The sequence below is a fragment of the Meriones unguiculatus genome, chromosome 2, assembly GCF_030254825.1.
Source record: "Meriones unguiculatus strain TT.TT164.6M chromosome 2, Bangor_MerUng_6.1, whole genome shotgun sequence".
Taxonomy (NCBI): Eukaryota; Metazoa; Chordata; class Mammalia; order Rodentia; family Muridae; genus Meriones; species Meriones unguiculatus.
Window position 1 is genome coordinate 44,958,393 of NC_083350.1, and position 27,444 is coordinate 44,985,836.

Below are 27,444 nucleotides of genomic sequence, written 5' to 3' on the forward strand. Positions count from 1 at the left end.
AAATTTGGTTATTTTTCTCAGTTTGAAAAGTGAAGTTCTCTGATTACAACCTTAGAGGCTAGGTGCATCTTAAGGAGATTATTCAATGCAATAATAGGTAAAGAAAGCAAATTAAAAAAACAGTATGCAAAATGGGCCAGATTTTTGGGAGGAATTCCATAGTTTTATATCTTATTCAATGCTTCTTAACAAAATTAGCCTCCAAAGCTTGAGAGATGTCAAAGTAAATCTAATAGTTAAGCCAGGACATAAATCAGAGTTATATATAATATTTTGGGGAATACTTAATTAACTTGTGTTTGATTTGCAGAATGAGGGTGGAAAATCTACTCTAATAAGGAATGAATTAAAGACTCTTCCCATGATGCTTTGGAATCAAGCATCCACACTGGACTGTTTGTGACTGGTTTGTTTAGAATATTATACCTGCATGGAGCAAGGAAAAAAAAAACTGTTAGCAAATGCTTGCTGGGTAACCCTTTTCATCTGTTAAAACAACCTAAGTTATTCAATGTAGCCTTTTCTTCTGACCAATGTGACTTAAAAATGACAGACTCAGAGGCTTAGCAACATGCTTATTTTTTTGTAAAAATTTCACTTAAAACCACTATACCTTGTTATGACAGAAAGCACTGCAGAGAGGAAGAGTAAATAAAGTGTTAAGGAGCTGTGGGGAGTAGGACAAAAGTACTCAAGGAAAGGGGCACAGGGTGATATGAAGGAAAGGACAGTACTAGGAGTAGGGAGGTTTGAGTGGGGAAAGAAATTAGGAAGCCATGGCAGAGGATGTTTGTAGAACAAAAGCCAAGACTGGGGGAGGGGTGCAAAAGCCATAGGGAAACGTATGTTACAAGCTCATTAAAAATACTGTTTCGAAAAACTGAGTTTAAACGAAGGCGTGCCACACGGGGTGATAACGCTTTTTTCAGAAGCCCTAAATCGTCAAACAAAACTCTTGAGTCCTGGTTATGGAATTTTCCTCCTTATATGTTGCTGAACAGGGAGGTGCCACAGGTACCCAAAACAATACAGTCTCCTGCCACTGTCCTGGGTCCCCACTAGAGCTTGATGTTGAGACGCTGCTGCTGCTGAAGACACCACTCACGTTGGTCTCGGGATTGGGGACCTTAAGCTGAAACTGCTCTGAAAGCTTCCCCCCTGGTGGTTAGCTTCAATACTGCTGGAAGGTGCTATGACAGCCCCGGAGGAAGAAGAGTCGCCTGCAGGCTTACCCAGCTCTAAACAACACTCCACCTGGTAGGATATGCCCATTGCTGCAATAGGAGCATAAATGTGATGGGGTAACCAAGAGCTTTCTCACTGGATTCTCCGCCTGCTCTGCCAAGGAGAAATTACGCCGGGTACAATAAACCTGACGGAGATCTGGTGACTGGAGAAACCACCGGCCCTAGGAAACGCACTCCTAAAGAGATATGTGGTTCCGCCACCTTCTACTCATATTTATAGCCACAGATTGGTGCTTCTCTGGGTCCTTATTAGATAGGGTTCTTAGTACAGTGCTCAGCGGTTAATGAGGAGACTGTCACTGGCTGAAATGCCCAGAGTAAGAAACTTCAGAATGTGCTGTAGTCATGAATTCATTTCAGCTGTGTTTATCTGGACAAGCCTGTCAACATATCATCATGAGTCCCCCTTCTTCCAAAGAGATGATAGACAGTTAATGGCACCTTGGGAAAGTGATACCACTTTTTTTCATGGTGTAAACACTGATAAGTTGCCTAGGTACCTTTAAGCAACCTCTCACCTATGCTCTTACAAGCAGCTCTATTTAAGCTCCATGGGCAACAAACATTCAAAAGAGATATGAAAATCAGAAAAGAAAGATCCCAGGGAGAGAAGGGGAAGGAATGAGAGAAAGCAATGGAGAATGAAAGGATGAAAATTCACACTCACACACACACACACCACTGATGTCAATGAATAAAACATAATTTAAAAAGTGGTCACTGCTTTACTTTTAGGAATGCCCCTCCTCCACGAGGTGTGTTCTGCTCTGTGTATGGAGCTCAAATGACCCCTTCACCGTGGTCACATAGGACATAACCTGCCTATCAAATATTTACAATATGTTCATAGCAGTAGCAAAATTTCCGTTATGAAGTAGCAACAAAATGATTTTATGGTAAGGGGTCACTGCAGCATGAAGATCTGTATTAAAGAGTTGTAGCATCAAGAAGGTTGAGAACCATGGTTAAACCATGTCTGTCACACTATGGACAGCTCTGCACATACAACAAAAAGAATGTGGTCTGGAATGACAGAATTTCTAAACGTTTTATGTTTCTCACATCCCCGGGCCTAGGTTTTGATGCGTGTGCTCACAAAGAGAGAAGAGAGAAAGCACAGAAGAGGAAAACTCTAGGTGTGTCCTCATAAGAAGTTCTTGGCTCTAAAAAGGGAAAATGAGTTGGCTGAGCTTTTTAAAGGAGGAAAAATACGACTTTGAACAAAGGGAGGCTGTGAAGTGACAGCACCTTGTCATTTCCAGGGTGGAAGAGAACAGAGGATATGATGATTGCTAAGCAAGAGAAAGCTGCTGCATCCATTTTAGCTTCTTACATGGCAGCGTTCTGAATAGGCCACTCTAAAATACTGATTAAGAAATACACTGAGGCTGTACCAAAATTAGACTCTTAGGAGGTCTGAGTAGTGCACAAATTATAATAGATCTATTTCTAAGTCACACAGAACCATCTTCTTTTCAACTGAGAAGCATCTAACAAATTGCGGAAGGAGTGGACTGTGTTACTCAGAGCTGGACGGAGGCAGGCTTTATGCACCAATGCCTGCAAAAGGATGGCCTCAAACACAGAGCAAAATCGCAATTATTTTTCCATTAGCATTCTCTGGATAAAGACTTTAATTTTCTTTGCTCCTGCTGGCAAGTAAGAACTGCTTGGCATGCATATTTAAATAACAGTCATACTGAATTAACTTTAAGATCTGGCTCTTAACATAATAGGTGCATTAAAATGTATAGCAAAGTGAGAAAGATAAGGATCTCAATGCACAAGAAAAGCGCTGGAGTAATAAACAGTGTCTTCTAAGCCTGGAATTATGGTAATGGATTTGAGACTGAGTCTCAAATCTCAAAACTAAGGTGTAGCCACTAATGGGTTAAGCCCATTTAAACCTGTTGGCTGAGGACAATAGCATCTGACTTTACCAAATCACCAGTAATATGTAATAAGATAATAAAATTGATAGCTATTTCCAAAGTAGCTTAAATAAATCAACCTGTTACCAATTATCTTAAAAAGAAAGTGTCTTCTATGAGCCCTGAAGATAAACCTTATATTAACTGAGAGCCAATACCTGGCATCCAAAATTCCTGCCACTCACTTCATCAGAAAAATGCTTGTCTCTGATTAGAGATAACACATGTGAGGGTATGTCTTATTGGTCCATGTAATTAAAATTCCTTAACAAATACTAACCTCACCGGCAAGGGGAATATTTATTCCTGATAATGAGAAAACAAACAAACAAACAAACAAAAACCACTTTTTGGGGTTGATATGACTCAGTGTATAAAGTGCTTGTTGCACAAGCTTGAGAGTGGAAATTTGGAATCCTATAACCATGGAAAGGTGGGTGGCAGCTGCACACATCTGTAACCCCAGCACATCAAACAGGAGGCAGTAGCAGGAGAATCCTGAGAAGCCTGTCGGCCAGCGAGCCTGCTGTACACAACAGTAAACAACAAAAAGGTCCTAGTTCAGACAAGGTGGAAGGAGAGGACAAAGGTTGTCCTCTCACCTACACTCTGGTACAATTGCACACATACCCACACTCACTCTCATAGGCACATATGAACTTAACACCATGCATGCGTGTGCACACACACACACACACACACAAGCACACATGCACACAAACACACATACATCACACACACACATAACAAAAATTAAAAAAAAAAAGTTTTGGTGGAATGCCAGACTGTTATATGCAAATTCCTGAGTTTGATCCCCAGCACAATAAAACAAAACAAAACTTTTTTTTACTCACTTTAACGCCAAAGTTATGTACATCCCATTAGGGGAAACCCTAATAAGGATTGAGGGATGCACATCAAGTAACCGTGATGCAATCCTGTGACAGTGTTTGCAGATGGAATTGTCCGCTCAGAGGTGCAGCCAAAAGCACTTACCACAGATTCACCAGGAAAGGGTGCTCCAGGCCCTGCATGATCTGGAGCTCCTTGAAGACGTTCCTCACTTCATTGCGCTCCACACACTTCTGCTTATTCATGTACTTCATGGCGTACATCTTCTTCGTGTCATTCTTCTGCACAATGCAGACCTGACGGTGTGAACGCAAGCCAGTGGTTAGGGAAGAGGGAGCGTGTGGCTGATGGACAGACAGGACTTGTCCTCCAGCATGGCACAGAGGCCGTGGCATTCTCTGCTACTGAAGCTCTTATTTCACTGAGGATAAAAATTTTGCTTTCTCCCCCTGCCCGTGTATTTATTACATGAATAACTGAACCTCTTCTTTCTCATAGTAGTTTGCCTGCTTTTGCTCTTGGGATCTTCGCGACATTTACACTGGCTTCCATGTTAAAAGTCCCCTGATAACCAATAGCATCCTTGGTCCTCCTTAAATGGCTAGAATGGACGTGACTAGGAGGGTAGAAACACTAAGTTTCTTTTCCCAGAATATGGAAAAGACTAAGCACGAGGAAACAGCTACACAACTGTCCATGTTTTCTAATTCTTTTAGAGACCCATGTAATAGCCATGAAAATAAAACGCAAATCTAATATAAAATCATTATTTCATTTTAAAAGTATGTCTCCACAGAGAAACTATTAATAGAATCTGAAGACAAAAGACTCTTACAGAAAGCTGGGCTATGTCTATTTTTCATGGTAGTGTCTTGAAAGTGGCAAATTGGGGAAAATGCAGAAATTAAGTGCCTTCTTTGCTCCATGAAAAAAAATCAAGGCTTGCATTAATAAGATAACTCTTACTGGGGAAGCTTCGAAAGAATTTGAAATCTTAACCTTGTTTAGGGTAAAGAGCTAGTTTCCAGTTGTCGACACAGTAGGCAGATTTGACTTGAACAAGACAGTCTTGAACAGCACATGGCTCATCTTGTAGGAGACTTTCATTAGATGCTGGTGACAATTGTGGAAACGTGCATTCTAAAGCCTTTCTGAGTTACCTATCTTTATAATCCCAGCCCCTCAACAAGCACACTTTTCTCCCACCCTCTCTCCATGCTCACATCTCTGCTGGTTGTGGGACGGTTCAGTTCTTACCTTCCCAAAACTGCCCTTTCCAATGGCTCGCAAAATTTCAAAGTGATCAAAGTTGACTGCAAAGCAAGAGAACGAAGAATATACAGAATTATTATAAATTACTTTTTAGCTGCTAATTGAAGAAACAAGCGTTTCTTGTTTAAAATGACACACCAAACTAGGTTAAAATACTAATTTATTCCTAGGAAAGGATTTAGTGGCCACTAATCCCATGTAACCATAGAGCTTAGATAGTATTAAGAGAGGGAAAACACAACGTCTATGTGAGGCCTGTAGTCTGGTGATATCTTTTAAAGAAAGAGGTGCTTTGAGATTAAATGCTCATAATACATAATAAATGGAAACTTAAAAGTGCACTGAGTCCTAGGAAGAACAGAGGCAGAGGGCGGTGTCTGAAAACCCAGCACACTGATTTTCCGGTAGACACTAGGGAGAAGGGGCTGCGTAGCGCGACACGTGACTTTCTGTAACGCTGTGGCGCTTTCAGCTTCTTCTCTGCCTGCCTGTTTTGTCTCTGTTTCACTCTCCTGTACCTAAATGATTTCCATTTCTCCGTGCTGTATAATGTTGCAGCCATAAATTACTAGAATGAACTTATCTATCCAGGTCACAAGCGGCCTTGTGTACATAAATCCACGGAAGTAGGATTTGAATATGAGATGATCTGCGCATGCTCTTTGACCCTACCGTGTCTCACAAAGAGAAGAGATATACCCAGTATAAGCACACATGTTCTTTCGAGTTTAATTTAATAAGATAATTCTTGATAAAAAAACAAAATTCAAATAACCTCTAGAAGACGACAATCTGATTTCTTGCCCTTGAAGACCTTAAGAAAAAGTATTTTCTGGTTTTGAAATAAGGATTTAGACGTGCAAATTCTAAATGAGGGATGTGAAGACCTGCCCAAGGAAATACCGTGAAACAATAGAAAGTATCTCTCATTTCTTTGAAAAAATAATGCATTCAGTTATTTATGGAGCGGGGAAGGTATAATGCTAAAGTGCACGCGTGCGTGTGAGGAGCCACGCACCTCTTTCTAGTGTGTTCCAGGGACCCAACTCATTTTCTCAGTCTGGTAGGAAGCACTCTTAGCTACCGAGCAGTCGTCCAACCTTCTCTCAACCCTTGAAGACCTATTTTCTGTCTTTATCAACAATTAACTCATTTCCCCATGAAGGGAGAAAAAGAGAGAGAGATGGTCTAGGCCTCATGAAGGTCTCTGGGCTTTCTGAAGTTCAAACATTTTTATAATAACTTTATCATCACTCCCTTTCCAATTTTTCTTTTCTTTTTTTTCTAGCACAAAATCCATTTGATCACACGAAATCACATGTGTCTTACAAATGGCCTGTCCTAGAATAGGATCCCAAATAATAGTGTAATTTGAAAAATAGCCTCAGTTTCTCCATATGCTCTCCTGTAAAAACATCTCCTGGATGAGAAACACCTGTACCGAGAAGGCGCTCATCAAGCTGTTTCCTCCCTGAAGTATTATTCATGGGAGTGACTCATCTTCTGTAGCACGTGCCCCAGGACAGACAGCTGCATGTCATTTTGCTCACACTGGTATCTCTGAAGCCTTAGACTGTTACCCACGGAGGCAGGTGAAACTGTAGCTCTCTGGAGTCCCAGCAGAGTCTAGGACAGTGATTTACACAAGTTTGCCTTCCAGCAAATAAATCAAACTAAGCTATGAGAAGGTTCAAGAACTCCCCAACAACTGAGTCCTACAAACAAGAACAATGTGAGCCTTTGGGCCATCCCAGGGAACTTTTCCTTAACTGTGAGTGAAACCCCATTAATAAGTTAAGAAACATGTTTGGCATTCAAAAGAAACATTACGTTTTTAAATGGAATAGAATAGAAAGTTCCAGAAATTACTCAGATGGGATTCGAGTACAATATCGCCTCTGAAATGTTTACTTTATACGTGTGGGTAGAAATGTGGTTTTTGGTGCGTGCCTTACCTTGAGCTGTCGTGAAATTAATTAGCAAAATGCTTTTATACATTTTTTTTTCTCGAATTACATATTGACATGACCAAACCAAGACTCTTTACACTCAATACATGAATCTTAGGAATACATTAATTACCATGGCCACATTAAAAGAAACTGGCCAGGATTTATTTGCAAAGCAAAGATTCTATATTGAGCAAATCCAGTAGCTCACTATGACCTTCCCACTAACAACCTCACCCAGAAGGCTACATCTCTCATCTCCAAGCGTGCACGTACCTAGGATGCGTGTAGTCTTACTGTGACATTAATCTATTTCAGGAGCCATTTCTTTTTTTCTAAATAATTTTAAGCATTAACAAAAAATAAATAATAATAATAATTACATGACAAGGTTCCTGAAAACTGTACATTGGCAAAACTGCCTAATTTAATGTGTCTTTTCAAATGTCAGGTCTCAGAAAAGTCTGAAAAAGAAAAAAAAAACCTTATTGATAGAAAACACATATTCTGTGTCACCAGTGGAAAGAAGAACAGACTCCACACTAGTGTCAGAACACCTCAGGTCCCTCCCACCTGGAATACGGCCTGGGGAGAAAAGCAATGGCTGACTGGGAGGGCTGCAGAGGTGGGCCAGTGGCGAAGAGCACTGGCTGCTCTTCCGGGCCACCCAGGTTTACTTCCTAGCAATCATATGGTGGCTGACAACCTTCTGTAACTCCGTGTGCAGGGGGGATCTGATACCTTCTTCTGGCCTCTGTGGTCACCGTCCATCGATGTGGTACACGGGCAAACTCTCACACACAGTTTTTAAATGTTTTAAGTGACTGCAAAACAGGCTCTAAAACTACTCCTCTAGCACTCCCTCTCACTGCCTAACAACACAATCACCTATAAGTAGGAAAGCTAATCTAAAAATACAACCAACGCTTATCCACTAAAACAGTGCCATAAGAGTCAAGTTCAGAATTGTGGTTTTTCAACAGAAATCCCACAGTGTTTTATAGAAATATAGTGTTTGCCTTTCTGATTATGGACCCAGGCTCTTAATCACTGTCTTCCTAGTTGTCATTATGTTTTTACACATCTACCCACACCAACTGGGGACCCAGGAAAAGCAACATGGAGTTTCCCCCCTCATTCAGAATTGGTTTTGAATAAAATTATGCTCCCCGAGCCTTTCTCTAAACAGAACCTTGCTGATTTTAAGACACGCTGCTGCTGATGTGGTCACTTTCCTTACTTCCCTTACCCACCCCCTAATCTCAACATTTTTTGAAACTAACATTATTGAAGGAAGAAAAGGGAACCACCTCCTTTCAGAATTTGAAATCATACCCTGACAGTAGGGCTGGGCAGAAGGACATTCTAAAAAGTGAAGCGATGCATCTCCTTTCTTCTATTTTGAGATAACAATATTTGAAAACCTTGATTCCAGCCTTCGGAAGCCGCAAATAGTGAACATATGTGAGTCTATTGAGAACCAAGTCCCACAAACTGCTTATGTAAATCTTCCTATTGATGATGGAACAAGGACACCAGCTGTGTGACCCTGGACAAGTTACTCAGTCTTTCCAAATCACAATGTCCCATCTGTAAAATGGAGCTCATTAAACCCAACAGGCACGAAGCTTCCAAGATGAGACACTGTAAGCCAGAAGTGTAGAGTCTGGATCACTGAAATCTGAAAATGACAATCACTTTTAAAAGTTCAGTTGCTCAATGGAAACTGAGCCTTATTTTCAAAGTTTCAATTCTGTTCCTATAATGCAACCATTGTTACAGATGCTAAGATGTCCTTGAAGGGCTTATCTCGGTGGTGCATGTGGTTTCCTTTCTGGCAACAGGACAGCATGCTATCACTGCAACAGGAGGAGATTTTCTAGTAACTCCACCATGTCTGCCCATTCCTACACCACACAGAGATCTAACTATGTTATCAGCTCGTTTGTCTTCCATTGTCTCAAAAATACTCAATTTACTGATTAATATTGAAAAATTTAATTACCCATCAACAATAGGTTATTTACAATAACAATACTCCAGATATCCTTGATGGTCTTTTGCCTATATGATTCTAAGCTTAATTAATGGGAAAGAACTGTTGTCCAAATGGATGCCACCTTTCTAATGTGAAGATATTGTCAGTAGCCCTTCAAAGAGACTTCATCAACTCTGTTTCATATCAGTGACATACAGGAGTGTCTCACTTAGGGTTACTAATGCTGTGATGAAACACCATGACCAAAAGTAACATAGGGAGAAAAGGGTTTATTTGGTTTACACTTCCACATCACTGCTCAACATCAAAGCAAGTCAGGACAGAAACTCAAACAGGGCAGGAACCTGGAGGCAGGAGCTGATCCAGAGGCCATGGAGGGTGCTGCTTCCTGGCTTGCTCTCCTTGATTTGGTCTGCTTTCTTATAGAGCCCAGGACCACCAGCCCAGGGATGGCACCACCCACAATGGGCAGGATCCTCCCACATCAATCACTAGGGAAGAAAATGCCATACAGGTTTGCCTACAGACCAATCTTATGTCGGCGTTTGCTCAGTTGAGGTTCCCTTTTTCCCAATGACTGTTCTATGTCATGTTGACGTAAAACTAGTAGTTAGTAGGATGAGGTAATTATTAACTTGCCAACCCTTCTAATTGACTTGATTTGACAATATAAAAAGATAGATGTATTGACTTTATCTCTATGAGTGAAGCTGTATGGATATTTTATATATTTTTCAGCAAACTGCCTAGTCACATAATTTCTCTATAGTCATTTCAAATTGCATATGTACTTAAATTTATGTAAATTAATTAATTATAAAATATCAGATCAATTTTTCTTGGCTATCCACTTGAACATATTTAAATAATGGAGGTCTTTCATAAATTTTTATAGAGTCAAGTGTATCAATTTTTTTCTTTGTGCCTTCTGAGTTTGTCTTTTTATCTCAAATTTGCTTTTAAAAACATGTCCTTACATGCTTAAATTAAAAGCTTTTTTATAGAAAGAAGTGCCTATTAATTAGTCATTCAAAAAGCATTCATTTATTCTGGTTGGGAGAGTGCAAGAATGTCGCCACGTCCATCTGGAGGTCAGAGGACAGTGTGCTGGAGTTAGCTCTCACCTTCTGCTCTGTGGATCCAGAGCATTGAATTCAAGCTCTTGGGCTTACAGGAGAGTTCCTTCACCAGCTGAGCCATCTCACTGGCTTATTGAGGCTTTTGACATGAATTTGTAATATAAATACTTTGGTTGTTTTTTGTATTTTTCTATGGTATAAAGTATAAGTTGTGTTGTATACTCTAACACACAGAACCAAAAATGTCTAAATTCCAAAGTTTTCAATAACCTAACACAAACCCTTGTGCGCTGACACCAATGCCCCTTCAGAGGCTAAAATACACTGATATTGTTTGGATGACTGTCAGCTTCAGACAGCTCTTCTGAGTCTTGCTTATGCTGGTAAACTTTCAGTAAATGTTTGTTTATAAAATTCAGTGTTAAATTCTGATGGCTCATTGTCCCAGTTGCCAGCAGATTGACTCAGCACAGTCTGGCTCAGGTCAAGAGCACCAAAATAAGACATGCTTCTCAGAGAATTGGAAAGTGAAACAAAAGTCCTACCTGCCTTTGTTTTCTGTTCATTTTTTTTCCTGCAGTCTTTCTACTTAAATGTGATGTTAGCTAGTTCTGTGCTCTCTAAAGACAAAGTCAATTGAACTGATATCGTAATTGCTCAGCTGCTCATGTCATCTCTTCAGTCTGCAAATTTCTTTATTTTACTTCCCAGGAGAGCAGAAGACCAAAGTGTGGTAAAGTTAGCAAAGACAATGCTGATTGAACTTGTCTTAGGCTCAATGAAGTTAAGATTATTGATGTAGTCAGTGCTGTGAGCCCTGTGCTAGGCTCTGAGATGGTGGTCTGCCTACTGGAACTGTCAAGCCTAATGGGACGAGAAAGTGATTAATCATAGTCCATATCCAAGCTTATGTAAAGGGTACCCATCGTTATTCTAGACACGTACAACAATTACCCCCACACTCCACCATTTCTACAAAACAGCACTACTATAATTGCTATTCTTTTTTAAAGATGGACCAACTGCAGCAGAGGAATTAAGTAATTTTCCCAAGGCCAGAGTGGCAGAGGAGTAGAGTGAGAATTCAAACGGACTATGTTGCTACCTTTCAGCCCTTCTCTGCTGCCTTCCATTAAACATAAAAGTCAACTGTATCTACCTTTCTTTTGCATATGAAATAAAATAAGCCATAGAGTCTGCCAAGGCCTGACTTCCCACAGCATTTATACCTCTATTTTCACTTTTCTTAAGTAAAGATGTGTAGTTTTGTTGGGTGCTATCTTGGAAGCCAAGTTCCACGAACTACCTCAAGAGTGTCAATCATTCCACCCTACATCCCTATCCAGAAACCTTGGTCTAGATGTTAGATTGTAACTCAAGCCGTTCTATTCTGTAGCTTTACACTGGGTTTCTTGACCTGGAAATGTGTGTTTTTCTCTCTGTGTCATTGATGTCCAGAAAAATGAAAACAACTTGCTAGACATAAAGAAAAGGGGCCCTCAGTTCAACAGAACAAAGCCAGTATATGGCATACATTAGAATTAGAATATAAGGGCATGCCCCCGTGGCATTGAAATGTCGGGCTTCGTGTTTAGAAAGGTCAGGTTTTGGTTTCCATTCAGGCATCTCCAATATTCTTTCTCTAATTCTACTTTTACTTATTTGGTTCTTTTGGATACAGGGTCTCATGGAGCATAGGCAGGCATCAAAGTCCGTGTGGCCTTGAATCCCATTCCTCCCAAGTATACCAGGATTACAGGAATTTGCCTCACCTGGCCAAACGTTAACTTTTAAAATTAGGACTAATTACAATTCAGAGTAAGACGTGGCTGTTCTAGGAAGGTCATAGTGCAGCACGGAAGTCCAACTCCTCCGGGGGAGCCCCCAGCAGCACCCTGAAGGAACTGCTCTCAATGCCCCATCCTTCTGCTTCTTACAGCTTTTCTCATTTTATTGCTGCATTCGTATCTACATTTGTTTTCTGCTACTATAACAAAGTTTCTGAGGCTGGAAATCTATTAAGTAAAAAAAAACCCAGAGTTTTAATTTAGTTGATGGTTCAGAGCCTGGGAACCTCAAGAGCAAGCTGCTGGTTAGGTTTCCACTCCATCAATACGTGGCAGACGGGCCCACATGGGGAGACGAAGCATACAAGCGCCAGCTCCATTTTCTCCTCCTCTTAAGCATGAGATCTCTCTTGCCAGGTAAGGATGCCTTCTCTTCATCTTTTTATAAAGATACCAGTCCTGTCATGTTGCCATCTTGATGGCTTTATCCAATCCCAAATGTACTCCAAATCTCCACTCATGTTGATCTTGGTATGCAGTTTCCAACACATGAAAATTAGGGACCCATTTAAACCATAGCAATTAAAGTATCAGAATCAGTCAGGGAGTGGGGGATACTATGTAAACTTGCTGTGTCCCTTTTTCTAGAAGGACACGAGCAGATATTTTCTGAACCTAAACAGGACACAGAAGACAACCAAGGATACAATCCCAGTCAAGTCTAGCTTGGTGTTGTGGAAGTTTTGGGTTATGATATGTAAACATGTCTTTGTTTTAATTCCAGGTGTGGGATGTGGGAACGATTGAGACTGTCCCCAGCAGCAAACTACTTGTCTCATTTGGGCTCTGAGAGGGGCTCTTTGCCAGCTGCAGATAGTTCGAATCTGAGGGCTCTGGAGAGGAAATAAATGCCAGAGCCCAGAGAGTGTTGAGAGCTCCAAGGAAGAAAAAGGCTGTTGATGCCCCCTATCCCCTTTACCCCCGCAGGCTGCTTCTGGTTGCTGATGATGCGGTTTAACTGAAAGGAGTCAGAGATATCCTGAAATGAAGGACTTGACCCTAGGAACCTGACAACCCTAGCAGCAGGAAGGAGCTAAGGAAAATTAAGCCCCTTTCCCCACTAACCTTCTTTCTCTCCTACCTGGTGTTGGGGTGTTGGAAGAGATTGGGGTGGAGAAGGGTGGAAGGGAGGCATTAAGAAACAAAAATAGAGGAGGTCCTCCTCCTCTTCCCTCTTAACCTATCAGGTCTCACAGGACTGGTTGCATTGTCCTCCTCTGTAGGCTGGTAAGGTAGGTGAGCAAAGAGCCAGCCACTAAGTTCATGTCAGAGACAGCCTCTGTTCCCTTTACTAAGGAACCCACTTGGACACTGAGCTGCCACAGGCTACCTCTGTGCAGCCGTTCTAGGGGTTCTAGGTTATCTCCATGAATGGTCCTTGGTTGGATATTAGTGTCAGAAAAGACCCCTGGGCCCAGATTTTTTGGTTCTGTTGTTCTCCTTGTGGAGCTTCCAGGTCTTTCTATCTTCCCCTTCTTTCATAATATTCCTACTAGTGGACTGGGGAAGGGGCATGAGAGGAGTTGAGGAATGGAAGGCAGGATTGAGAGGGGATGAGGGTGGGGGTAACAGCTGCGATACAAAGTGAATAAATTGTAATAAATAAAAATATATTAAAAATAGTGTAACAAGTTATGACTTTCACTTGAAAATATATTCTGGAAATATTTTACAGAAAAAAAAACAAAAAACAAAAACAAAATGAAGCAGTTAAAAAATAGCATTCACAGCATTGACTGGGGTTCCTTGAAAGAGCAGCTGTCACTTAAAGGGAGCTGCACCACTGCAGATGTGACCCAGGGACGCTTCTCTCCTGGAGCTCCCTGTACAGGCTGTCGGCAGCAACCGGTGCGGGGAGAGTCTTTGTCCAGCCATGAGAACTGCTTTTATCACCTGGGATGAGCCCAAGAGTCCAGAGTTCCTGATAGAACCTGCGTGGATTTATTTAGGAACATCATTCTACACAGAAAAAGACACAAGATCTCTAAGGTGGGGGAAAAAAACTCTCTTCTTACTTTAGAAGATTAGAAAGCTTCTAAGAAAAACAACATTTCGCCTGGGCCTTTTAGAGCAGGGAGGAGTGGAGCAAGCCAAGAAGGCAGGGTAGATGCCCTCATGCTCTCAAATCTGTAGGAGAAGAGGTCATTAAGCAACAAGTGATTAAACTGATCGCTTTAAATCTACATTTCCACAGTCATCCCATCCTTGAGTCTCAAGCCAATTTATGGTTTTGCACATAAATAATTGATAAAATGTCTATGCTGTCCCCCAATACCACATCTTGAGTCATATTTGTTGTATTCATACCTGCTAGCATATAGGCATGTGTATCGCTCAGACGCCTTAAAAACATTGTTTTATATAATCTTTGCCCCAAAAGTGTGAAGTAGTACAATTATTAGTGTTTTGTAGGTGAGTTATATACACCCCCCAAAAGATCAAATCTCCCAGTTTTGGAATTCAGACTTCAGTTCGACTTTGTATGCCCTCAAGCTCCATGACTTCAATATTACGATGAGCCTGAGACCCAGAATACATGAGCACAGCTATGGAACGCTGGGTTTGGAAATGGGCTGTGCTACTGTTTAGGAGCTAACAATATTAAGCACAATATTTAATTTCTCTACATTTCACCTTCCTCCTCTTTAAGATTCTGATCACACATAGTCCAGCTTCTAAATTATCATGGAGCATAAGCGATAGCAATGGTGTGGATCAAGCGCTTTTAGGAAAGTAGGATCTTGATAAATGAATTGTGACTTTTTCTGCTGGACTTTGTGTTGGCTGAGTCATTCAGAAAGCATGCTTAATAAATGCTTGATAACTAAGATAGAGGAATGAAAGGCCAGCACCAAGGTGCTTAATGGCTTTGGAAAAGAATATGAAACAGTTATATGTTGTTGTTGTTGTTATTCATTTTTTAGCATAGCATTGTTAATGCTGTGCACCTCCTAAGAGGTCATACCAACAACCTATTGTCAAAGACCTCTTGGGTCAGCAAGATGGCTCAGCCACTGGCCTTAACAACCTGAGTTCAATCTCTAGGACCCAGATGATGGAAGGAGAGAATGCACTCTCACAAGATAACCTCTGGCCTTTTGGGACATACATGCATATGCTTGCTGAGCACATACACACAAATAATAATAATAAACAAACAAATAGCAAATAAAATGAAAACGTACTAAGACTTCTTAGTGAGGAACATAGTAAAGGCAGTCTCCATTTGGGTGTTATTTTAATACCACTGCAAGTTCAGATTTCTTTGCAGATACTGGATTTCCATGTTAAAGCCAGGTTTGAGTTACTCTCAGAAAGAATCAGAAGTGTTGAGAGCAGCCATATTTTTACTCCATTTACTTCATAAACACCAAGTTTCCTAAAGTCAGGACATGGGTGGAAGCTCTACAGCACTGAAGATAATTAACACCAGAGTCAGAGGATATTTGCTTTGTCGGAGCTGTGTGGTCTTTGAACGGAAGGCAGTGTGTTTCACTATGGCAACAGAAAGGCACCAAAATTAAATCAGGGCCTGACAAACAGAGATAGAATCAGCCCATTTTCTAACCCTATCTGCTTGTAATAATGGACACTGCATGACTGGCCAAGGAAAGAAGAAAAGGGCCAAACAAATTTGAGATATCACTTAAGAAAATAATTCTTCAGATTCGCTGTACATTTCTACAGGAATCTGATAAATGTCTTATCTGCTGTGTTGCATCTCAAATGGAATCACTTAGCAAGAAGTGCTTGCTTACTGCCTTTTAGGACAGTCACAGCAAGACAGGAAAGAAGCTGAAATCACGCCCCCAGAAACTACAGCTGTGCTGGAGAGTCAAATCAGCAAACCTTCAGTGAGCATCTGGGTGCCTGGGACTCTGTAAGCACAGATAGGGAAAGGAAAGGAGAGTTGGACTCAGTCATGTCCTCAGAAAACCTGTGCTCTCCAAGGGAAAGGAGACTGGGACATATAAGAGAAGATTCAGCAACCTGAAAACACCAAACCTGGGTTAGAATACCTTTGTTCATCTTCATGATTTTATTTTTCTATAGCACATGTGTCACTGAAATTCACAAACCTTTTCGGAAGAATATTAAGATGCATGATAGACGTATGGATAGATATGTAGGTAAATATATAATAGATAAAGAACTGGACAGATAATAGACAGATTGATAGATAGATAGATAGATAGATAGATAGATAGATAGATAGATGAGAATGATGATAGGACAACATGACTAACAGATGATAGAAAGATGGTAAATGAAGAAAGACGACAGAGAGCGTCTTAATTAGCATTAACTGTCAACTTGACATAGCCTAGAATCACCTGAAAAGACTGTCTCAAGTGAGTAATTGTCTTTATCATAGCATATCTGTTAGGGATTGTATTGATGGTTAATTGTTGAAGGAGGGATCAGCCCACTGTGGGAGATACTATTCCCTGGATGGAAGGTTTGGGGATGTATAAGAAAGTTAATAAAACGTGAGCCAGTGAGCAAGGCACCAAACAGAATTCCTACATGATTTTTGTTTCATATCTTGCCTTGACTTTCTTCAATGATGGACTATAGCCTATAAGCTAAAATAAGATTTTTCCTTCCCTGGATTGCTTTTGTCATAGTAACAGAATGAAACTAGAACAGACAGATAGATGATAGATAGATACATGCATACATACATATGTACATACACACACACACACATACTGATGGATATACAGATGGATGGATGGATGGATGGATGGATGGATGGATGGATGGATGGATGGATAAGTTGGTAGACAGATGGATGACAGATGGACAGACAGACAAAGAAACAGACAAACAAAAATACCCAAATGTATTGAAGCAGTTCATTGTTAGTTTAGTTTGGGTGGTGTTATGGACCTTCAGAAATGTGAGAGAATGATAAAACATGGTTATTGTATTCCTTAGGTTTTAATGATTGACTACTTTGATAAAATGTAGATAAGATAAGAATGATTTGATTTAACAAAGGTTGTAGCAGACATCTATAACCTTCACTCACAAGATCCTGGAAAATATATCTGGATCCTACTGGGCTTCCAAATTCTTGTTATTAATAAAGGTTATTTTTCATTTAAAATATTTTAGGTATAAAAATACAAGGACATTGGATGTAGGAGAAAGCAAGTAATAGGACAGGAGCCTACCACAGAGGGCCTCTGAAAGACTCTACCTAGCAGTGTATCAAAGCAGATACTGAGACTCATAACCAAACCTTTGGCAGAGTACAAGGAATCATGTGAAAAAAGGGGGAGTTAGTTTGACCTGGAGAGGACAGGAGCTCCACAAGGACCAAATATATACTCCAACCAAGGACCATGTATGGATATAACCAAGAACCCCTGCTCAGATGTAGCTTATGGTAGCTCAGTCTCCAAGTGGGTACCCTAGTAAGGGGAACAGGGACTATTTCTGACATGAACTCAATTGCTAGCTCTTTGACTCCCCCCTCCCCCCCAGAGGGAGGAGCAGCTCTGCTAGGCCACAGAGGAGGACTTTGCAGCCAGCCCTGAAGATACCTAATAAGCTAGGGTCAGATGAAAGGGGAGGAGGTCCTCCCTTATCAGTGGACTTGGAAAGGGGCAGGGAGAAGATGAGGGAGGGATGGGGGGACTGGGAGTGAATGAGGTAGAGGGATACAGCTGGGATACAAAGTTAATAAACTGTAGCTAATATTTTAAAAATTAAAAAATAGAAAAAATATTACCTAGAAAGGAATTCTATCTTATCTCCAACTTTCTAATAGCTATTTGAAGGATGAAGTTAAGTTTTCTTTGCTATCAAACATTACAATGAAAGTATGTTGTTAAAAAAAAATACAGTAGAAACAAGAAAAATAAAACTACCTAAAGATAACCATCACTCATATTTTGATCTACTTCTTTTCCTAAAATCTTTTATTTTTATTTGTTAAGTTTGCTTACTCACTATGTTTATATATAGCTTAAATCATCAAATCTTTCTAATGTTTTTTTATGGAAAAAAGTCATGCTACTCATTGTTCTCTTTCCCAGTCTTTCCTACTCAGAAGCAGCTCTTCTGCCCTCTTTCCATCACATCCTAAAGCAGTATAACACTATTGTCCACTTTTCTCCTTAGTGTTAGTCATTGGTTATTGAATTTCAAAGACAGCAGGTGGGAATGTCTGATTTGTTCACTCTTTTGCTTTTAAATGCAGCATGCATTTCCAATATGAATCATTTGCATCTGCCCTCCTCATTTCAAGTAGCTCATAATTCTTATTTTCTTTCTTCTGACCATATAAATGCATGCCACATCAGTGTCACATCATAAACCAGGATTCCCTTGTTGTGATTGGTTATGTGTGCCATTGTTGCACACTTTTCATTCTCCCTAGGGTAACTAATTGTCTTGTACATACATGCCCTTACTTGTCTGTGTGGGTTTTTATTTTTTCTCTTTTGATTTCTAAACTCGGTTGTCTAATTGTTTTGTTTGAGTTCAGGGCCATCAGTCATGATGAAATCTTCACAGAAGTTCCCCAGGGGACGCTGACCTCTTCCAGTCAGCTCATCATCTTTGCTGGGCAGGTCTCTCCCTGAGCTGTCATTCGGTCTCACCCTAGAGCTGTCCTGCTTTTTCAGTAAGCATATAAGAAATTTTATACAGATATAATTTTTAAATATTGTGAAAACTTCTTATTTGCTCACTTGTAGTTTGGCTCTGTGTTGAGTATCAGTATTGGATGTTGCATATTCCTTCAGATTTTGAAGGCACTGATCTTTTTCTTTGCCAAGTTTCAGTGTTGTTACTAAGAAGTCCATAACTATTACCATGACTGTTTCACTGGATCAAAATTTTGTTCTCCAGAACCTAGCCATATACTTAAGTTGACTATTTTCAATTATCATGATGACATAGGTGTCTGATACCAATTCCAGGATCATTTTTGTAAATTATAGTGTTGGACCTCTTGTCCCTCTCTTCTAGCTTTCTTCCTTTCTGTGCTTTATAGCTGCTGTTGGTACCTACTATTTTGAACCAAGGTCTTAGTATGTAGCCCAAGTTGGCTTTGAACTCTGGATCCTCCTGTCTTAGCACCTTACACTCTGGGATTACACACCAATCCTCACCTTGTATGGTTTAGAAACTACCATTTTTATTATACTGCCCTTAAATGTTCTTAGATTTATCCTTTTTTACCTTCTATCTATGCTTTCTTGTTTTTCTAAAATCTTCCCTAAATTTATCTTCTTAATCATTTTTTAATTTGTTCACTTATGCTTAAAGTTGCTTTTCCAGAACTAATTTTTGCTTTCTAGCTATTACTCCACCCCATCTTTTCTCTCTATTGCTTTAGATCTTTCACTATCTCACTAATATCCCCTGAATTTTTTTCTCTATTTCTTCATGTTAATTTGCTTTAGTTTCTATGGGTCACATTAGAACCTTTCGGTGTATGTGTCTCTAGATAACTTCTATATAGCCATGGATGAGGTGCTGACTTACAAAACAAACTCTAAAAGTGTTATGGAGGCTATTAGGGCTGAGTTACCACTTTAAGAAATGGGGAAACAGTGGAGGAAGACAAGACTATGGCAGCAAAAGCAGGTATCTATCTACAGAGACCCCCTGATTTCTGCAGCAATTTCCAATCTCTTCACTAAGGATGCTTCCTTTTCAGAGGAAAAGACACACAACAGCATGCATAAGCAGTTGTTTTCTGGGTTTTTTGTTTGTTTTACTTTAGTTTTGTCCCTTTTTCTCTGGCAGGGTATTAGAGGGAATTTCTGAAGATATGCAAATACTCTCCTCATTTATATCTCTGCATTCACTTCTGCCTCAAATGGCTCCTGAAACTATGTAATCACTGGGGACTTTAGTTGGTAAATCTCCTCATGACCAAGCTTTCTCTACTCTACTTAAAACTAGAATTTCATGACTCCATTCTATCTGCTTTCTAGTTTATGCTGTATTAATAGTGAAATTTCCTCTGCCCTGTTTTTCAGGCTTCTGGGCCAAGATCTTAAACCAAATGTTGTCGTTAGAAAGATTTTCAAGCCGAGCCTGATAGTGAATACCTGATTCAGGAGATTGTGGTTTTAAAGCTAGATGGGGCTACACAAGGAGACCCCCCATTGGAAAAGAGAGAGAATGAAAGTACAAGAATATATTCTTTTCTCCCTCTTTCTCCTAACCCTAACTCTAACCTTAACCCTATGGAATTAACCCCATGGAATTACAAGGAGATGGCAGGATTAAGGAAATAAGGCATAGCAAATAAATAGAGAGAAAGTAGTAAATACTGAGTAGACAAGAGCTGATTTTGTTTTTGAAAGGACTATATATAGGAGTAAGAATTAACAAATTATTTGCCATTCTCTGGCTTTGGTTAGTGGCTCTTCAGAAATCATTTTAGACTCATCTCATTCAACCAAGCCAGCAAATGATAATGGTTTTCTTATTTATAATCCCAAGATTACTTCAAGAGCTAATTGCTAAAAAGGATAAGCAAGCGTGAGGTGCAGAAGTGTTCTCCTTGGACTTGGAGGCAAACCAAAGACGGAGAACATTCCATTTCTATCTCTTTTTAATTGTTTGAGCTTGTACATGGTTTTCTCTCAAAGAGTTTCCATGTTCTGCTCTGCACTTCAGTGTGGCTGATCATTTCCTCATAATGACTAATGAGATTAAAGAGAGACCACTTCAGAAGATAGCAACATTATGAGACCCAATTTTACAAGCACTGATCCCTCTCCCTCCTGCTGGCAGGAACCTCTCAATCTTTGTCTCCAAGTTAGCTCTGGGTTGTCTAGATTGAGGGTCCCCTAAATAACTTTCCCAAGAGAGCCATGGACTTCTCCATGAGTGCAAGCTCACTCATTCTGAGATTTGGCAAAAGAAACACCGATGCCTTTGATCATTCCATGGATCATTTCTCTAGATTAAAAAAAATGCAGAGAACAAACTTAGGTTTGTATAACTTACTGGGTTCTTTCTTTTTTATGAACCCCATGCTTAAGGATCAGATTGCCTCTAAACGGATGATGTTCTTCTCTTCAACCAGAATTCTAAAGCCAAACAGTAAACACAGTCCTGTTTTGCAGAGTTAATAATAATCTAATTTGTAGACACCCTGCTTCAAGACACAAAACCCTGGGCTACCAGACCTTTGGCGAGTCTGGGAGAAGCATGACCAGAGACTGGAAAGAGAGTATGGCCCTGTCAAGACCTTGCTTTTCTTCTTATAAATCATCTGGCTTTTTATACTTACAGCAGTGCGAGGAAAACTTATGTGATGAGTGACTCCGAATCCAAGCTCTTTACTTTAGATAAGAGCATGTACTTCCTATCTCCATCTCAAAATACAGGTGGAATGGCTTATCCAGTTGTCACATTTTAAAATATGAAAAAATGTTAAGTGGCAGAAAGATATTGGCTAATCATAACTCCAATAACAGATTCCTGTAGAGTGCTGGAACTGTACATTTATTGTCAGAAAGCATTCAAGAGAGCAACGTGCTTAGCAGCCGTGCTAAGATTGATGGAACCACTGTAGAATTCCATGGGATGTCACCGGTATCAATACTAGCCCTGAGAGGAGGATGTGTTTCTTTTGTGTACTCTTTCTGTCAGAGGATCTACTGACCACTGAAGTTTCCCGTGGATGACACATGCTGAGTGAAATTAACACGGTTAGATCACCCACTACTTTCTTATAAATAATCAAATGTTGTGATGGCCAGGCTGCAGACTCAGCCATGGCCCTTACTACAGCTGTTAACTCCCTATAAGGTTCTTTCATGAACTATATCTTGAAGGGAATAGATGCACCATTTTTCATCCTCATGTAAGGGTACATGCAGTCCTCCATGATAAATGCCCTGAACAGCTGAATTGTAAGAGTTTTCTTTGAGCAACATTGCTCCTAGAAATATACAGCAAAGATCAAAAGCAAACCCAAACTACTCAAAATGCTTGTGTTCTAATATCTACTGCAGCATGATCTCAATAGTTCCAACACATAAAGAACTCAAGCGTCTACAGCACAAAAACGTAAGTGAAGACGAAAATAATATCTGTGTAAGACAGAATATTATTTGACAACTAGAAAGAATGAGATTCTGGTGCACACTGTAGTAATGAACTGGAGTGAAGTGAAATAAGCTAGACAGAGACAATCTTAAAGGATTCCCCTAATACAGAGTGCTTAGAAGACCCACGTTCATGGGGACACACGTAGGAGTAGTGTCTAGGGGCAGAGGGCAGAAGGGCCTGAGTTGTTCAATGCTTCTCATTGGACAGAAAGAAGGCTTTAGAGATGAATGGTGGTAGTGGTTGTGTAACAGTGTGACTGTGCTTAATGCTACTGAAATGTATACTTTAACTATTTAAAACGTTCAATTGCATATAATGTATATTTTTCCACTATAAAATGGTAAATTAACTCACTTTTCAATAAATGGTATAAAAGCATCCATGAATTTTTAAAAATCTTGTTAACTGCACTTACTAAAATGCAGATTATACTTATTTCTAAAATATATTTATACTTATAATTAATCCTATATAAATGAACAAACCAAACTTCTTAAATACTATTGTATTATATGAAAATTATTTGAATTCTCAACTATAGAGGATATCTGTTTCTTTCCTCATGCATCAAAGTCTTTCCAAGGTTAAAGATTTATTATATTACAGCATTTCAATGTAAAAGATGTCATTTCTATTTTAGCACTTACTTTTAAAACTGTTGATTTTTACATAAATTGCAATATGTTTATGTTGTAGAAGTTCACAGCCACTGAATTATAGTTTCAAGAAATAAATTTTAAACAGCTGCAATAAGTTACACATAATATTCATGAAAGTGGGGTTCTAGAAATATGTACAATATCACCCCAAATATATCACATGCCCCTTATAAATGTACCCAGTCTTTACAAAGACTTGAATGTGCTACTTTGGTCAATATGGCAGAGCCTGAGGATTCAGGGATGAATAAGATAGAAATCCCAGGGTTTCATGAACTCTACACTCTACTAAGAAAAGAACACAAAAAGCAAACAAATAGATACTAGAATAGACAAGGAACTTGTGAAAGTAAACATCTCAGAATATTAGAGATGATGGTCTACAGGTCAAAATTAAATTGTTCTCCTTGATTTTGTTTTCTGAGCATTCTCAATTTGGGTACAGTGCTTTTGTAATTATCAAACTTCCTATTAGGTCCATAGCTAGACATTTCCTCAAGAGAGCCCCCATGAAGTCCTTGTGCCTTTACATTCAAATCTCCCACAATAGTGTCCAATAGAGAATATGATGTCTACAATCTGCAGTGAGGTCCAGGCAGGGGTTGTGGAGGAGCCAGACAGGCTAACTGCAGCAAGAAGGAACTTCAGACTTAAACAGAAATTCCTTTCAATATTGCAATCAGGCATTAATTTTAGAACAGTCATCCTTTTGTTTTATTTCTTTTTAATCTGTTCTTTTTTTAAAGGTTTATTTATTTTATGTATATGAGTGTTCTGTCTGCATTTACACCTGCCAGAAGAGGGAATCAGTTCACATTATATAGATGGTTTTGAGCCACCATATGGGTGCTGGGAATTGAACTCATGACCTTTGGACATGTGCTCTTATTAACCACTGCGCCATCTCTCCAGCCCCATCCTTTTGTTTTATACTCTGGGCAAAAAGTAAAGCTTTCAAAGCGGCATTCATATTTTATATAAATAAATACAGGTTATCTCACAGCCTCATATGCATTAAGTTAACCTAAAGCAGTCTGAAGAAAAGAATGAAGACAAAGGGAGACACATGATGAAAGCCACTGAAACTGCTTAGAATCAAAGTGAGTAAAGAAAGGCAAGCAAACCCCAAGAGGAGCCTCATGGCCTCCAGTCTGCAATAATCTAGTCTGTGAAACATGGCTGTGACTTACTGCAGAACTAAGATGAATGTCACTCACAAATGGAGCTACTCACAGCTCTTTGCTGAGCAGGAATCAGAGCAATGATCCCCCACATGAGTTCATTTAATTTTGTCATTTCTCTCTGGCTATGCAGCCAGGGAAGATATATTAGTAGCTGAAATAACTGGGTTCGTACAATAAGGGGGTTTGGGATCCACTGTAGACATCTGATTTCAGGCCAGTAGTTGAGTCTTCCTGTGCCTCAGTTCAGACCATCCATGTTTAAATTCCAAGCTGTTCTTAAATACAAATGTATATATATATATATATATATATATATATATATATATATATATATATCTGTATATAGATACACATAGATACACACACACACACACACACACATAGTACATATGTATATGTTGTGAATATTGCCTGTCTCTACCAACGTCCCTAACAAGAATGTTCCTTATTTCTAATAGATTTTTGTGTTTCTTGTCTGAACTCTTCTTAATTTCTGGATGTAGACACGGGGCTGGCTAAGAACCCAAGACACAGGCGCCCACTAGATAACTGTCCTCTTGGAGTGGTGAGCCATTAATATGCCCTTTCTAGGGATGTCATGGTTGCTCTCACACATCAGTCCCCTTTGATTCAGGACACACACCCTTGCTGTTGATAGAATGTGGCAGAAGTCTTGGTTCCCAATGAGCAGCTAACCCATATTCCTAACAGGGAAAGTAGGAAGATATGAGCCAAGGTGTCCATTCCTAGGAAAAGCCCACTATCCCGTTCAGCTTCTCCTATTCTCTTATACACACACAGTTTAACCATTAACTTGTAAGAACATAAAGAAAACTAAAATCCAAGGGTGATACTCAAAAGAAAAAAAAAACTATAATATTTTGAGTGCCAGGCTATGTGTGTCTACCAAGATTCCACACAGTTAAAGCCAGCCTTGGTTCCCAGTCTTCTGATTCAACTCTTCCTCCTCTTTATACAGCTTTCCTCCCATCAGCACACTCTAATAACTGCTCTGGAAACATTTCTCTATCTATATTTATATTTAGCTTTGTTGGTTCATCCTCTGCTTACTTTTAGATCAAACTTCTCCAAGAAGTCATGTATATTTGCTGTATTCACTTCCTTACCTCCCATCCGCCCTTAACCACTTATCAGCTCAGGCTCGCACAATCCTATTGACATGCCTTTTCAATTTCACCAGCTTCCTACTTGTTTCAATGCCTACAGACATGTCCACCTGCTCATCCATACAGGAGCATCTGGCACAGATGACTTCTCTCTCTTTCTCTGAACATTTTCATTTCTTAAATTTGGGGACAAACCTTGTTCATTCTGATCTTCCTGTTACAAGCCTTTCCTTAGCTGGATTGCTGTCCTCTGCCTGACTTCTCAATTTGGGGACAGCTTCCTCCTTTCTATCCCCACCTTCCTGTAAGGAAAACTCATCAGTAAGTGCTCTATTTCTAGTGCACTTATCAGTTTTAGTCTTCTAGTTGGGTCTTAGTTTGCTTCCAATTGCCGTGATAAAAGAATGACTAAGAGCAGCTTGGGTGGTGAGGCGTTTACCTTACATTTCCAGGTAACAGTCAATAATAGAAGTCAGAACAGGAGCTCGAGGCAGAAACGGAAACAGAACTGTGAGGAGCACTGTTTACTGGTTTACTTTCCATAGCATGCTGAGCTTGCTTTCTTATACAAGGCAGGACAAGAACCACTCTCTCAAGGGTGCCACCATCTCCAATGTCCCCTCCCACCCTAAGCATTAACCAAGAAAATATCCCCACAGACTCGCTTATAAAGACAGTCTGATGGAAGCACTTCCTTCACTGAGGCTCCCTCCCCACAGGTGACTCTAGTTGGTGCCATGTTGATAAAAAAATCTAACCCATACAAACTTCACGGTACCAGATTTGAAGAAAACTCCAGACTGCCTCACAGGTCCTGAGCTCCTAACACCCACTCTTCTCAAACAAAGACCCAGAGCGCCTCCCTTTTATTCTTTTTACCTTCACATTGAAAACACCACTAACTTCTCATTCTTTTATGAAGGAAATGGATTTGTTGGGCCGGGCACTCATATGGCACTCACATGATGACAACGGATCATCTTATATTGTCTCCAACTAAATTCCTTAAGTGAATTCATAAGTTATAGGTAAAATTTCTGATACAACTTTGCCTTTATAGATTAGAAAACCCATTTCCCTTCCTCAAAAAAAAAAAAAAAAATGAGGGACAAAAGGAAATCCAACACTGAGTAACATTTTTTAGTTACCAAGAAAAAACACTGCAAGTTATAGTTCTGATAATTACAATGAAAGCAAATAAATGTTTATTATTATGTACCTGACACTAGGCAAACACTTCACACTTCCCCCAAAACTACATGAGGCAGACACTGTTATCTGCTTCCTTTTAGGTATGGGAAAACAGGCCAGAGGCAAGTTGCCTATCTAAGATCGCACTATGAAAATTAGTTTCCATTTCAAAACCTTCAAATGCTATAAACACAACAACCTGGACTTACACAGAATGAAAATTTTAATAGGTTTAACCTGGTGAGACACTTACTACCTTATTACCTTATTCTATTTTCCTCATTTTGCACAGACAACCAAAGCTTAGCCGCTTTGGCACTCATGCACAGGAAGTGTCTAAGAACCATGGCTCCCAGATAACGTGGTGCTGCTTATGGGCAAAGGCACACTCTCAAGCGTGTTGCGTAGGATCCATGAGCGAAAACTGACTCTCCTACAGCGTCATCAGCCCAGCACCATCCCAGACAAAAGCGATGGTTAAGGCGATGAGAATCTGGCAAGACCTTTATAAACCATCATGGAATTTCTTCAGAGAAGCGGCCTCCGGGGCAAATGATGGCCACATTGTATACTGTCAGCCCTTCCCTTTGTGAGACAGACTGCCCCAGGAAGTCTGGGATTGGCTGTGACCCTTTGCTGGGGCCAAAATCAAGCAAAGAACAGTAAGCTTTTCATGTCTCGCTGCCTGGGCTCCAATTCATAAATTTATTTGCATGTCAAAAGTAGATTGACATTCTAGAAGAAACCACAAAGTAGGACAGTGAGGCAAAACGAAGGACTAATATCTCCAACTTTTAAATGGCCTGCAATTGGGTACATGTCTCTGCTGCAAAGCAAATGCTGCTTTTGTCCTATTTCAAGTACAATACAGGTTGCAATTATTTACTTGAATTATTTAGTGGGGTTCCTAAATTCTATGTATGTATACACGTATATATGTAACACACACACACATATATACACATATATAATCTTCTTCCCAACTTTTATGAATTATCATTCCAAACACCAGGTT

The 27,444-nt window shown here is 39.9% G+C and overlaps 1 protein-coding gene across 2 annotated transcripts in view; it reads right to left on the reverse strand.

Annotated features, from left to right (window-relative positions):
• Stk32a (serine/threonine kinase 32A) overlaps nt 1-27,444 on the reverse strand; it is a 107,740-nt gene that overhangs the window by 70,201 nt on the left and 10,095 nt on the right. For both annotated transcript variants that reach the window (XM_060377324.1, XM_060377323.1), the window contains exons 3-4: nt 5,288-5,343; nt 4,175-4,326 (exon numbers count right to left, since the gene is read on the reverse strand). In XM_060377324.1, the coding sequence (XP_060233307.1) occupies nt 4,175-4,326; nt 5,288-5,343 (208 nt within the window). The remainder of the gene's footprint in view (nt 1-4,174; nt 4,327-5,287; nt 5,344-27,444) is intronic.